Source organism: Heterocephalus glaber, unplaced genomic scaffold, assembly GCF_053883595.1.
Source record: "Heterocephalus glaber isolate CG9 unplaced genomic scaffold, H.glaber_assembly_v1.0 deba00000546, whole genome shotgun sequence".
In the NCBI taxonomy this organism is placed as follows: Eukaryota; Metazoa; Chordata; class Mammalia; order Rodentia; family Bathyergidae; genus Heterocephalus; species Heterocephalus glaber.
In genome coordinates, this window is record NW_028258147.1 from 30,691,262 (window position 1) to 30,706,508 (window position 15,247).

At 38.4% G+C, this 15,247-nt stretch overlaps 1 protein-coding gene across 2 annotated transcripts in view; it reads right to left on the reverse strand.

Annotated features, from left to right (window-relative positions):
* Positions 1–7,674: 7,674 nt before the first annotated feature.
* The window catches only part of Asb4 (ankyrin repeat and SOCS box containing 4), a 74,698-nt gene continuing 67,125 nt past the window's right edge, over positions 7,675–15,247 (reverse strand). Inside the window, exons 4-5 of one of the 2 annotated variants that reach the window (XM_004862714.3) lie at positions 10,968–11,081; positions 7,675–9,973 (exon numbers count right to left, since the gene is read on the reverse strand). In XM_004862714.3, the coding sequence (XP_004862771.2) occupies positions 9,785–9,973; positions 10,968–11,081 (303 nt within the window). In that variant the 3' untranslated portion in view covers positions 7,675–9,784. Of the gene's footprint in view, positions 10,090–10,967; positions 11,082–15,247 lie in introns of both variants that reach the window. The other variant, XM_021242869.2, reaches the window with a different exon arrangement.

Sequence of the window (15,247 nt, forward strand, 5' to 3'; positions counted from 1 at the left end):
ATGATCTTGCACTGTAGTTACTGAGCTCCCAGTTTTTATGTATCCCCCATCCTCCTGTGACTCTGAAGTGTCCTAGCTGTAGTGGACTTCTTTATCATGCTATCTCATAAGCCCCTCCAATTCCTCAGGTCCAAAACTAATTTTTTCATAAGAGACAGTATAGTGTAGTGATTTAAAAATGATACAAAACACACATTGCAAACTATACAAAACACACTATATAAGAGTGACTGTGTTTGAATCCTGCCTGCATCTCTAATAAGCAGTGTGATTTTGGGCAACTGCATAAACCTCTTTGTGCTGCCGTTTAACCTTCTAGACAATAAAAACAACAGTATTGTCTTCACAGGATTGTAGTCAGAATTAAATGAATTAAACATGTAAAGTAATCAGCACCATTAAGTTTGTCTTATTAATTGTTATTAATTGTTAAAAGAATAAATGATAGGACCTTCCCAGGGCTGCTTTAAAGTTAACTAGTTTTTAAGTAGCAAGAGTACACACTAAAATAACAATAAAAAGTATAGGGTAGTAAATACATAAAGCAGTAACATAGTTGTTTAGTGTATTTTCAAGTAAGTACTACATATAATTTTATGTGCTGAACTTTTATACGGCTGCTAGTGTAGTAGGTTTGTCTATACAACATCACCATAACCACATGAATAATGCATATAGGAAGAGATGTTACTATATAAGGGGGGATTTTAAGGAGTTACCTTGTGTGATTGTGGAGGGCTGGTAGGCTCAAAGTCTGCAGGGCAAGCTAGCAGGCTGGAGACCCAGGCAAGAATACATGTTTCAGTATTCAATCTGGGACAGTCTGGAGGCACAATGCCTTCTTCATCCAGACTTCTGCTGAGGTATTCACCTGATTGGAGGAGCCCTGGCCCCCATATTATAGAGTCTAATCTGTTTTACTGCAAATCTACTGATTTAAATGTCAGCAACATCTAGGGTATATTTGACTAAATATCTGTATATTGATACCCCAGCAAAGCTAACATAGAAAATTTAACCAGCCATTATTACCCCAAACTAGAAATATCTTAGATGTCAAAAAATAGACTGTGGTACATGTATTTATACAATGGAATTCTAAGCAATAAAGAACTATAAACTACTGATATATGCAAAACACAGTTGAATTTCCAAAATATTACATTAAGAGAAAGAAGCCAGGCACAAAAGAGTATGTGCTGTGTAATTCAAATTCTGTGAAGTTCAACCACAAGTAAAACTAACCTGTGGCGGAAATAGTATAGCAGCTGTCTGTGGATGTGGGGATTTCCTGGAAGAGGGGAAAAAGGAACTTTCAAGGTAGGGTAATAAATGTGTTCCTTTTATTGATTGAAATAACAAGGGGGGTACATATTTTTTTAATTCATCCAATTGTATATTTAAAGGCTCTGTGTTTCACTGTTTCCAAATTTTACTTTAATTTCTAAAAATCTGAAGAGATTGCAGTTTTCTTTAAGGAAATTATAGCCTAGTAAGGTCAACAAATAGGCAGGCAGACATTTACAGCATAGTATGACAAGTGAGGTACCTGGCCTCATTTGTTTTTAAGGTTTTAAAAGGAAGAGGTAAAAGGGGTGGGCACTGATATTTTTATAAACACTACAGGTGTCCTAGTGTCCAGTCAGAGTTAGAACTGCTGGCCTCCTGAGAGCCCCATAAGGAACAGGACTTTATCAGCCATTAGTCACCTTTGAGTCCCCGACAGGTACAAGGTCCAGCTCAGCAAATATTTGTTGAATAAATGTCAAAATCTATGCTACTTTTGATCAAAACTAAACAAAACAGAAACCAATAATAGAAACCTGCTGTTTAACTCCTTTCAGGATCTTATTTACATAATGTGTGACCATGAGCCTATGATACCATTGAGAGTAGAATCCAGAAATAACAAATACATTTCATCTTATCTATTAATGCCAAGCAATTGGTTGTGGCAATCTAAACACTGTGGAGGAGGATTCTGAGGCTAGGTCTGGGCTTATCGGAGAGGAGAGAATATCTTAACTGGTTAATGTTGCCTACTATTAGAATGGAAAATGCCATGCTATGCTTTTGCCATCCCAAACTTAAGCACCACATGATATCTAAATTCTGCAAATGGGCCCGTTCCCTCCTATAGTCTGCAGTGCATTGGTGCATTGTACTCCCATGTGTTTGCTACTTATCCCTGTCTAACCCTTTCTGATGTGTGTTGGGTGTACAAATTAGTCAGTTGTAGAAATCTACCAATCAAGGGGAAAACATAGAGTCGGATTACAATAATAATTAAAGTTTATCAAAAGTTAGGCCCAGGGTGTAGCTCAGTGGTGGAGCACTTGCCTAGCATGTATGAGATTTTGGGTTTGATCCTGCACTTAAAAAAAAAAAAAACCCAACAAAAAACCATGTTCCAGCTTGGAATAAACATGCTTTAGGTTTATTTTACTTACTCAGCAGCAATCAACCCCTCAAAGAAGCAATTTTTGCCTCTAGTGACCAAGGTGGGAATTGCCTCAGAGAAAGAAAATGGCAGAGGATTTCTGCCTGGCAACTCTGAATCTGTGAGTCGGCCTGGCCGTTTATGTGGTTGTTATGCCGGAAAGTAATTTTTTTTGCTTGTCCCACCAGGAGCATATGTATGACCCCATATGGAAATTGTCTGACACTGGCAACAACGTATGGGCTTACCAGTAACCCAGAAATGTCGGGGTCTCTTCTCAGGCAGTGTGGAGGACAGGCGGAAACCAACATGCTCATTTTGGAAGTGTCTCTCTTTGTGGCCTCTCTAGTTGTTTTTCCTTCTAGTTTGGCTCTCATTTTGTACCTGTAATCTCTTGCTAGACATAAAGTTCTTCCCTAACTGTAGTTTTCAAGCTGCGAATAATGAATCAAAGAATTTGAGAGAGAAAGAAGGACAAAATTTCTGAGTTTTTGCATGGTTTAAGTGTAAACTAAACCTATCCAAATTTTGCAGAAGCCATTGGTCTTACCAGTCATTGATGGTCCCCAAGAATATCCCAGCATGTCCCTATACAGCTCCCATCAAAATCCCTCCTAAGCAGAGGCAAAACCACAGCAAAATACTACCCCAAATAAGAAGGAAAATAAAGGACAGTGAGATAAGGAGGAAGGAAGGAAGGTAGGAAGAAAGGAAAGATGGAAGGGAGGGAGGGAAATTTAATGAATGGAATTACTAATGAAATTGTTTCAGAAGTACTCAGAAACTAACAAGTAATGCTGCTGGTTTTGTTGTTGCTGTTGTTATTGTTCTTCTTGTTGTTTTTCCTTCCAGATTATATAAACAAGGGCAGAAATCCTTGGTTATAAAAGCTCTTTCTTATACCCAGATCTCACCTCAGAGAAGGACAGAACAGAGTTTCTGGGGTTAATTTTCTTCAGAGCTGCCTTTTAGAAATGAGAGCTTCCCGTCACTGCATGGGGCAGACTCATGGCAGGAGAAAGTTCTCTGACAGAGCCTCCTTCAGCCCACTCTGGAGCACGCAGCGAAACATTATCACATAAGTTTGGAGCAGTTCACTTTAAGTGTCAGTGGAAAATTATTATAGTTAAAGTGCAGTAAAAATCAAAAGTTGACTCTTTAGCCTGTGCACATAAATGTCTTAGGAACTCTGCCATGTCCTCTAATATTATATTGCAGACACACACACACACACACACACACACACACACACCCCTCTCCTGGGCATTAACTATATACACAGTGCACATTTTGGGGGGATTAACTACATATATAATGTTGTCATAGATGCATCTCTCATGTCATTTCATTTAACTCTCCGAAACACCTCACGTGTCAGGTGTTTAATCACTGTGAGTCACACAAAGATTTGATACTTGAGTTAAGAAATTGGCCCCTATTTATCCAGGTAATAAGATAAAATACCCAAAGTACTGAATTTCAAAGACCTTATTTTCCCCTGTGCCATACTGCAGGGCTAACAAGGGGAATAAACACTTTTCAGGCTCTTTGTGACTTCACCACAGCACTAGCCAGCAGCAGTTACTCAGAAACAGTTTGCTGAGGCTTGAACTGCCCTGGATGGATCACCCTTAGAGGCCTTTTGCTGTCCTTCTGACGTCAGCAGTTCTGGGACTTTGGGGGCCCCCTGAAGAACTGCATTTATGCCAGTGCTTCTGTAAACAACTGGTTACTTAACAGGGCTGTGTTGAGAACTATAGCAGTCCTAGAATCTGCCTTTGCTTCTCTTCTATCATTTTCTGATGTCCTGGAAAAGATTCCATTGTTTAATGCAGTTAAAAGAATGTCTTGATCTTTGGAGTTTTAAAAATTACAAAGCTATCCCTTTTTTCCACTCAAAAATAAATCAATCCATAGAATTGGAGTGTTTTACATGAAAAGAAAAAGAATTAATGTCATGTTTGGGTATTTTTTTCAGTTTTAAAGCTACAGAATTGGCTGTTTGTTTTGCAATGGAAGATGAGTTGAAGATAATAGTAAAGGCAATTATCTGGTCTTAAATATCATGAAAATGTTTGTCCAAAATGACAAACTGCCCCATAAATATTACATAGTTTTATCATAATTGTTACTACTCTAAAAGCTATACGATTGGACGAAACATAATTGTGAAGAAGATAATACTATTTCCTGGGTCCCCAGGGTGCTTCTCTACGATTCAAGACATCTCATGATTGGCTCCCACACAGCCCTTACAATCTCATTCCCTAGTCTCTATTACAATATTATCGTCTGCTTTCACCAAGTTTGTCCTGTTCTTGATGGTAAGTACCCATTGTATGTTCTAGCACTAACCTTTAGTCAGAGGTACTCACTAATCTTAAATTTTTCCCCCTCCAATGCCCTGCTCTTACCCAAACTCTACTTTTCATCAGGTCACGGATCAAGTCCACTTGCCCATGTCCTGCCTTCCCGGGTTCATAGAGACCTATCTACTTTCCATTTTAATGCCACTTAACACCAGAACCACCACCCAAGTTCTCACTAGTTTGTTAATGTTACATGTGTGTGCAGGGAAAAGAGAGAATGGATGTTTAGAAGGGAACCTTAGTCTGTATATCTTTTTTCTTCCATCAGATAAATGATCATTTCCATTGGTACCCACTGCTTGTGAATCAAACACTGCCATTCAGGTTTCTTCCAGTCTGGAGCAGGGCATGGAGCGAATGCCTTGCTTTGTGTTCCTGAGCACAATGTCTGAAATACTGGAACTTCTACCCATCTTCTATATCCACAATTGCCTTATTTGTCCCACAGTGATAGTTCTGTTTTGTCCCATTCTTTCCTGCTGGATTACCACTAAAAGCTAATCCAGGGGTGTCTTTAGAAAGTACAAAGTACCAGAGGGGTAGGGAAAAGGAATAAATATGAGAAAAGGAAAAAATGGAAACAAAGTCTTTGTAAATAGGAGTTGAAGAGAGTGCAGGGGGATGGGGAAAAAAATAAGGACCAAGATATGTCATGTAAAGGTACAAATTCCCAATGATGAATGCGATCATAATGTATACCTAAAATGTACCAATAAAAGTAATGAATTTTAAAAAGGAAAGTACAAAGTACCATCACTATTTTATTTCCTTGGCTGGAATAGCATATATTTTCATAGTTGTTATCCGATATCATTGAGGCATATCTCTATCTGAGAAAACCAATTAGTAAAGAAGAAATGTAAACACACCTAAGCCACTTTGTGTTGCAAAAAAGAGAGAGAAAGAAAAAAATCAACCTCTTTTTGGAAGATGGATTTGCATATTTCATGCATTGCTTCCCACTGGCAGCAGGTGTGACCAAACATGAAACAGGCAATTTAGCAATGAAAGATAGGTTTTGAAATTCATGTCTAATCAGCCATTTCACGTCATGCAGACAGGAAAAATAGCTCCTTTTAGATAGTATCTAATTAAAAGAACCACCGTATACTTTTTATTCTTACTTCTTAGTAAAAACAAATAAACAAAAACACTGAGCTACTAAAAAAGTGTATCTTCTGATGACTTGAAAACAACATTTCTGTTTTCTTTTCTCATCTAACCCAGAACTGCATGTGTAGTAGAACTGAAGACATTCTTACCAGCAAAGGAACAAAGGGATGAAATTCTCCAGCCCTCCCTACACATTCATTCTGCTGTGCTATTAAGTCTCACTGTGAGGAAACCCACTGCTAATCTACACACGTCCCACTTCATAGTCAGTCTCCTCTTACTCTTTCCTCATTGAGGTGGAAAGAGGTAAATAACCCTCTCTGCCCACATGGTTCATTTTCAAGTCACCCCGCATCCTTCAGGAAATAGGAAAAAAGTCATTTCCTTCATGATAAACTCACTTGCATAAGGAGAAAGTTTCAAAAGTTAATTCATTTGCTTGTTTGGTAATCCTCCACATCAAAGTTGTTTCTATTCCTATTCCTCACCTCAGAAACAGCCCAAGAAGGTCAAGGAAGGTCCAGTGATTTCCAGCTATCACCAAAGTGCCTGGAACCTTCTGCATCTTCCAAAGTGAACAGAAACTTTCCATGTATCTCCTACAGGGATGGTGTCACTCTAAGGATAGATTATCCTGCTGGTACATTATCCATGAATGATAACAATTATGATAATGACAAAGATAGCAATAATAATCAAATGCTTACTGTGTGCTCTGCTATTCTGTGTGCTTTAATCTATTAACACTTTAAACCTCAAAACAGTCCTATAAAAGTTCTATGAAGTAGGTTACCACTATTATCCCGATTTTACAAATAAGGAAAGGAAAACATGGCACACATACATCATTTTCCCTAGATGACCAGTCAAGTGTGGGCATGAACCAGCATTTGAACCCAGACAGATAGGCACTGGCGCTAAAACTCAGAACATCTAACTGTAATGCATCAGCTTACAGAAAGTGAACAGCTAGATTGTTTTAACATTTCTAAAGCATATATCGGCTTAGAACTTTGTGAGCTCTTCACCAACAGGAAGGTGAGTAATAAAATTGTAAGGCTCAGACATCTTTTCTAACATAATCTGCTGCAAATGGTTTGTTACTTTTCTTAACCCTACCATCATCTTTCAACAACTGTGTTTTTTTGTCAGAACCTACTGTGTTCAAAATGGAAGAATAAATTAGAGATGTAACACTACGTGATTAAAAGGGGAACACAAGCATGTCTAGACCCTGAGGAGCAGGAGAAGTTGGATGCTTGGCCTTTTCCTCATATCAGAAATTCTGTCTGTGATTCAACTTACAGAAGACAAACTGCTTTTTCCTCAGGATATTAGATGTCTATTTACAGAAAATTCTCCCAGAAAGCAACAAAGGTATTATGAGGATATAGTTTCCTCTGCTGCTTTGCCCAGTGTTGAGTGGACGGTGAGAACAAAGAGAACTAAAAACTTCAGGATGACAGAGATGGCAAGAAGTAGAAGAAAATGACTCAGTAGAATTTTTTTATTATCACTAAAACACTTGTTCCTATAGCAGTAACCTTTATTTTGTGTTCAGCCACATTTATCCTTTACTTTCTTTGTAAAGTATTATTTATTTAAGGACATAATTCTTCTTTCTCTTTTCCCTTTTAAATGTTGAATAAACCAATGAAACCTGTAGAGTTCTTCAGTGTCATTGTGGCGTGGGGGGGATCAATGCTGTTTTGGGAAAAACAGTCTTATTGGTAAATAAAGTACTGACAAAGATGAAAGGAAACAAAAGAGCTTTATTTATGCTCTCTAAATAAAAGTTTGAAAATGATGGGGAAATCATACAAGCACTTCAAAATAAGCAGCCACATATTCGATGGCAGATTAATACAAATCTTTAAACTCAAGTGAGAAACGTTTTTATTTCCTCATGTGAGGAGCTGTCTCCTCTTGTCCTCAACATAAGTCTACTTGTCTTAAGTCTGTATATCACCAGTTTCTCTGTCAACATGCTCCTGAGGATGGAAGGAAGCTAACAATCTTTCAGATATTCTAGGATGTGTTCTAATCCCACTTGCTGAATACAAATCACTTTTTAAGGGGTCATTTTTTTTTTGGTACTGGGGATCAAACACGGGACCTTGTGCTTCCGATGCAGGCCGCAGAATCACTGAGCTAAATCCCTGGCCCTTAAGGGGTCATGTTTTATATGAATAATTCATACAAATGCAACATTCTGTTCCATGAGAAAGATCTTGTTTTAATACAAAATGTTTTCCTTGAATTAGCTGAGCAAAACTGATACTTCAGAAAGATGACTGCAGCTTCACATGGTTTTTTCTGCCCAGTGCCAGGAGTAGGAGAATCACAGTTTAGGAGTTGAGCCTAATGGCAGCTAAGTGGACTCTTCCACATCATCTCTATTCAACACTCAAGCATAGGAAGTTAAATAAGATGGAAGAGCATGCAAACAAAAGAAACCTCTTCACAAAAGGCAAATAGATTTGTTTGCACTTAATTACTTCTGCTTTAGCCTCTAAAAAGGGATGCCAGAGGCAAAGAGTTGATCTAACGGTGATTCACAAGAACAGAAAAATGAAGCAATGGTGGCCCAGAAGTGAATCGTCTGCATCTTTCTGCAAACCACTCACTAGCAAATCTGAGTAACACAATTATTTTCCCAAGTCCCTCAAAGATTTTCACAAAAGTCTTTCAGTTTGCTTTCTGAAGCCAGTGATCACCAATAAGGTGCTCCTTATCATTCAGCTAAAACACTCAGAAATGTCAGTCAGTTTCATAAAAAGATCAGTATAATCAACTGAGTGCCTTCACATTATTTTTATCCAGTTTCCTAAATTCCCTGGTCATATACACAGGAGGCATCCAGTGTGAGATATTTTTCTTAAAGATTTCGGGAAGATACTAAATAGGAAAACATATTAAAATAAAACAATACCTAGATGTTTACAGAAACTAAATTTAAAAAGTAAAATACATTTATTTTAACAATCACAGGAGATCCCTCTACTTTACACAATCATTTCATTCTTTATTGTCATGCTTCAAAGAAAAATTCATGTCAGAAACACAACTTGAAAGGTAAGCACCACCTGTGGGTCTGCAGCTGTGCCCTTGCCCCATCACTTTGCACTGTAGTTACCTGCTTATACAGCCAGATCCTTGCTAAATGGGGAAATCCTAGAGGGCGGGAATCTCACTAGACTCCTCTTTGGACCTCCAGTCTCTGGCTCAATGAGTGTGTGTGTTGAAACTTCCATTCCTAACTATGAAGTGGACTGGTCTTTCTTCTTCATTTCTAATTTGACTCAGAGATCTCTCTTTGACTATACTCATGTGTACCTCACTAAACAAAGTTGAGGAGCTTGGTTTGTGGAGCAGGAATTTACAAAACTATTGACAGTTAATTACTGCTAAATAGTGACAGGGTGGGGGTTGGGGGAGACGCCAAGTTTAAGAAGCTGATCACAAAACTTGCTATATTGCAAACAGAACAGTAATGTAAACTTATTACTGATAAGACAAAGAATGAGATTGGTTATATGAAAAATTGTGTCCCATTTCAAATGAGATAATATACACAAAATTAAACAAAATACATAGGCACCTAGAAAGAGTACTGTACGTATTAGCTTTTATGTAATATCAGTACCTTCTGAATACATTCTTGTCTTTAAAAATTTATTAGCTTTATCTGTTTATTTCCTTTCACTATGATACTCCAGGATTGATGACATAGTGTTTGTAAGGTGTTTTGAAATCCCTGAAGTGTTATAATCAACCCAAGCATCATTTTATTTATGCAAACTGTGTCTACCCAGCAAGTCCACTTAAATATTTAGGACTGGAAACTGCTGTCTCATAAGGCTTAATAAACGATTCCCTCTGGCTCTAAAAGCAAGTACTTTTTCAATGACAATGGGAGGGAAAGCAAAGGAATTGCTCTGTGGCATCTGTTGTGTAGTGCTCTCCGAATGGCGCATCTTGATAAATGCATGAGGGTCCTTGGAGAGTTACAGCACACACTGAAGAGAGATTGGTAAAAATCCCAGTACCTCTGAAAAGGAAGGCGAGACAGGTCAGTGGTAGGAAGGCCCCACTGTGTACATTAATGACAACAATGATGCTCGTAGTAGTCCTCACTTCACACAGAAGGGTAGCTTCCTAGGGTTTCTGATGAGAGACAAAATTAAACATGAAATTGAGATGGAGAAGTGAGGAAATGGTATAGAAGGAGAGAGGAGAAAAAATACTACTGAACAATTCAGAACTCAGGAAAAAATATAACATATTTGTGCGAACTTGCTGGACCTATTAAAGCCAAAATGACAATTTTAAATTACATTGATATCCTCTATGTGTCCCATGTAACAAATGTATTCAGATATTTAATGGAAGTGGGGGATGAATGAAGATCAATCAGATTAACTTTTAAAAGAAAGCTAGCTAATAAGTAGCAGAGTAAGATTACACAACTAACCATCAGCCTCTAAACTCAGGCAACTTTGGGCTCTGTCTAGTTCTTCCCCATGCACTGGAGACAGACTTTGACTTCAAAAGCAGAATGCTTGGTGGGAAGGACTCATTTACAGAGGCAGCAAAGTCTGGAAGTTCACAAAAGATGTGGCTCTGCCAGTGATTTTTTATATGACTTTCTTGTTTCTTGCCTACTAGTAACCACTTTAAAATATTTAAAAGTGAGTTAATATACATAAAACATTATAACTTCCTAGTTAAAATGCTACATGAACAGCTCAAATATTATCATTTAATTTGTATAAATTATTGAAAAGAAAGTAAAGCTGCCAATTTTACATATTTATTCATCTTGCCCTTAAATAGAGAAATCCCTTAAGAGACTCCCTAATGCTATGTCTATGATGAACTATGTATACTCATACCTGCATTTTATAACCCTTTGTCTCATTATATTTGAAAAGGCTTTAACAGAATTCCCAGATCCAATATTTTAAAGTAGAAAGGTCTGTACTTGCACCATTGTCTAGCAGTACTTGACAGGGAAAACCATAGCAAATAGATTCCTCATTTACCTCCAAGTCACCATCAGGGATAGCTCTTCTCCACTTTACGTTCCACCTAATGTGTTCATAGGCATTGACCACAACCTCAATTGCTTTGGGACAAGAATGGCAAGCCTGTATCACCTGCAGAAAAGAACATTTTCATCTGTTCAATGTACACATTTGATTCATATATTTTGTTCACAGACATAGCGAGAATTCATATACCATGCCCAGGTTGGGTAGCATGCACCTATAGTTTTGGTAACTCAGGAGGCTAAGGTAGGAGGATCTCTTGAGCCCAGGATTTTGAAAATAGCCTAAGGTAGGAGGATCTCTTGAGCCCGGGATTTTGAAAATAGCCTGGGTTAGGCCCTGGGGAGCACTGAAGTGCTTTTGAGAAGTCTCATGCCTTTGAGTATTCAAACACACTGCCAGTCACCACGAAGGATGAGGAATTTAATAAAATCAAACTAACTTCCTTCACCCAGAATTAGTCTAGATGAAGTGATAACAAAGAAGGTAAGAACCTGAAGGATTTTTATCAATAAATAAAAGATGGTATAAAATTTAGATATTTCATTAGCACACTTTATTCAATAGTTCTTTGACTAATCAAAAAGAATGAGAGAGAGAGAGAGAGTTGAGTCAAGAATTCCAGCATTTCCCACAGGAAATGGAAAGTTTACATTTTAGACCAAACTGAATTGGACATGTAGCCACTTAACCAATCTTTGATGTAGCCGTAAAGTTTGCACCAATCTGATCAATCCATCAAGTAGACTTATTTTGATTGTAAGTATAAAGATATGTAAGAAATACAATGCTTCTCTTCAGATTGGTCCCTCAAAACCCAATCCTCACCCTCCACAGATACTTCTGGGTCCACCAGAGTTCTTCCACCTTCTTCTGTCAGAATAACTTTATCACTGGAAGTCCATTTTCATTTAAAATAGATCTTAGCTGGCTCTCCAGTGTGGCCAGGAAATGGCCCATTAGGAATGTCCCAACATCAGTGATAACTTCTGATTCCAATTTAATCACCTTTCTCTCCTTTGCCACCAGACAAGCCACTCCAGCCACAGACTTTTAACCACATAATCTAACCTGTAAATCTATAGAGCAACCATTTATCTCCATTGGTCTTGTTTTATGTATGTATTTTTGCCTCTCATCCTTATGATAAACCTCTCTCCATAAACCAGCATGTTGTATTTTCAGAGTATTTCTTCTCACTATGAATTACCTATCAGTCCTCTTTTTCCCCTGGAAGTCAAAGAACATAAGTGAGGCCCACTGAAGGGTCCTCTTCAAGTGCCTCTCACCCTCCACCATTAGAAGGAAGCAATGCTTCTGCACCTCAATGACTTTCTGCTAAAAAAAAATCCTTCCTGATTTCCCAATCTGACTCAACCTCAACCTACTGCTGCTGAGCAAACGATCTCAAAACTGGTTTTTCCCACTTTCTTTACCAGTTTGTCATCAGTGGTCTGGCTTTGCATTTTTCAGTGCAATTAGGGTGGTGAGTACTTAATGACTTGAAATCTCAAGCTACAGAAAGATCGTCATTTTAATATTTATCTCTGTGTGTGCGTGTGTACTGATAGTAAAGAGCTCATACTAAAGGAAGGGTCCTTGTTAGGAAAAGAGCCAAAGGAAAGAACAAGTAAGGTGTAGCCATCTTACAGTGTACCTGGAAGGCCAGTGTAAAGACCCTGGCACTGACTTGATGAACAATCGGAGGTTGTTAACTGTTCTTAACTGGGAGGGGTTATAGCCCTTCTAATCATTCCATTGGGAAGCCTTTATCGAGCACTGGTTTGGTACTAGGACAGTAATGCTGAGCAGTTTATGACCTGTTTTTTTGTCTTCAAGGAGTTCACAACTTCACTAAACAGAAAAGACATAGATATTTCAAAGAGTTAGAGAGCATGTTAGTCAGTAAATAGTGAAAGGCTAACTTAAAGATTATCTGGTCACCCTGAGTACTGTGAGCTAAGGGAGAAAACCAAAATATCAAAGGCAGACAGCAGTGAGAGGCCAAATGGGGCGGGTCCCAGCAGCTTCTCCTTAGTCCCAGGAATGATGAGTGATGAACTGAGGGAAACAATAGGGCTGGCTTGTAAAGAAAGAGAAACTTGACTCATGTGTAGGAAAATGGATGCATATTGAGACCATAACGCTAAGGAAATAAATCTGACACACCAGCTTAAATATCATGTGGTTTCTCTTATGTGAGAAACCGAAAGTATACATAAAGAACAACTAAAAGGTAATAGGAAGCAGGAAGATGGATCTTCCTCAAAAGAGAAGTGGGCCGGCCAAGAGATGGAGGGAAGGGAGGGAAAGGGGATAAAAAAAGGAATTAGGACGTGTTGTGCACATGTACCAACTCCACACAAGGAATGCAAACATTATGTGCTACAAATAGGTACTAATAAAAATTACATTGAAATTCCAATGAATAAATAAACCAAACTAGCTTTAAAAAATAAGTAAGTGTAGTGTTAAATTATAGAATAAATTTAGAATGAAAATGGGATTTTAAAAAGACTGAGTAGTTCTCCTAGAGAAAAATCTCACAAATACAAAGCAAAAAATATAGAAACAGTGTCTTCATGTTACAGGCTGGAGTTTGCTAGAGTAGATATGCTAATTGGGGTAAAAGGAATAAGGCATATACACTAATGAATGGGATCTGGAAACAACATCATTTTTGATCAGTTGCTCATACACTGGTCTACCATTCAGTAGCAAGTTTCTTAGAGTTTTCTTAAATTAACCTAAACAACACCAATTTGACCTTGTATTGATGCATATCTCAAGAATATACCTGTCAAATACTTGTGGACATTACAGCGTAACTTTTATGCACTATTGTGAATTTTCATTTAGAAACCTCAACCAGAGGTATAGAGAAATTGGAGTTAAAAAGTTTTAAAAGGGCTGAGGATTTAGCTCAGTGGTTCCGCCACCTGCCTCACAAGCACAAGGTCCCAAGTTCAATCCCCAGTACCAAAAAAAAAAAAAAAGTTTAAAAAGAAAGAAAAAGAATAGGCAGAAGAACACACAAATGCAAGGAGAGATAGATAATGAGCAGGACAATATTTCATCTATGATGTCAGTTTTGGTCAAAATGAACATGATAGATGACTCTGATAAGAAGCCAAGAGGGAGGTAGGTGCTTTGTGCACCATTGAAGTATGTAGTATGTGCCAGGCTAGGCATGGTGATGCACACCTGTAATCCCAGCACTCTGGGAGGTTGAGGCAGGAGCATTGCAAGTTTAAGTCCAGCCTGGACCATTTGGTGAGACCCTGTCTCAAAATCAAAACTAATTTTAAATAAAAGGCTCTGATGTGGCTCAGTGTAAAGGTCCTGGGTTCAATCTTCAATATCACACACACAAAACAAACTATGTGCTGGCTAGGGTTATGAGGCTCAGTCATACTCTAGAGGGATATAAATGGAAAAGGGAAAGGACTAGCTCTAGAAATCCTGCTAGGTAGGAGAGAGAAAAGAGGGGAAAAAATTACATCTACCATTGTCGAAGGTTTTACTATGTATGAAGAATCATGTAAATCTTTTTTGTTTGTTTGTTTGTTTTTTGTACTGGGGATCGAACTCGGGCCCTTGCGCCTGCACAACAGGTGGCAAAACCATTGAGCTAAATCCCTGGCCCCAGTGTAAATCTTTATATACTTTATCTTGGTCAATCTTCAAGCAACCCCATGAGGTTGGTCCTATAATCATCCCCATTACACAGATTTAAAACCAAAGGGTGAGAAATTGTAAGCTCCAGGCATTTAGTAAATTGTAGAACAAGGATTCAAAAAGAGGTCTGCATAACACCCAAGTCAAAAGACAACCAGTCGTGTCAGAGTGAAAGATATCACATGAAGGTACTGGTGAGAGCCAGTTGCCACTGCAGCCACAAGAACCAGAAAGACGAAAACAGATTAAATATTACCACCTTGATTCGAAAGCCAGGTTACCAATGATGAAACAGGCAAGAACAAGGTCATGAGGGGCAGATACCGGATGGATGAACCCTTGTAACTAGGGCTAACCCATCCTCATCTTTAAGATCTTTGTGTCATAGCATGCAGGGTTTTAGGGCCCAGTAATAACTTTTTCGTCTGAATTAAAAAGCTGGGTGTGATGATGCACATTTGTAATGCCAGCACGTGGGACTCTGGGGCAGGAGGTTCATTGTGAGTTTGAGCCAGCACCTGGGCTACATAGTGAGTTCAAGGTCATCGGGAACTACACAGCATGACCCTGTCTGGAAAAACAAACAAAAACAGATA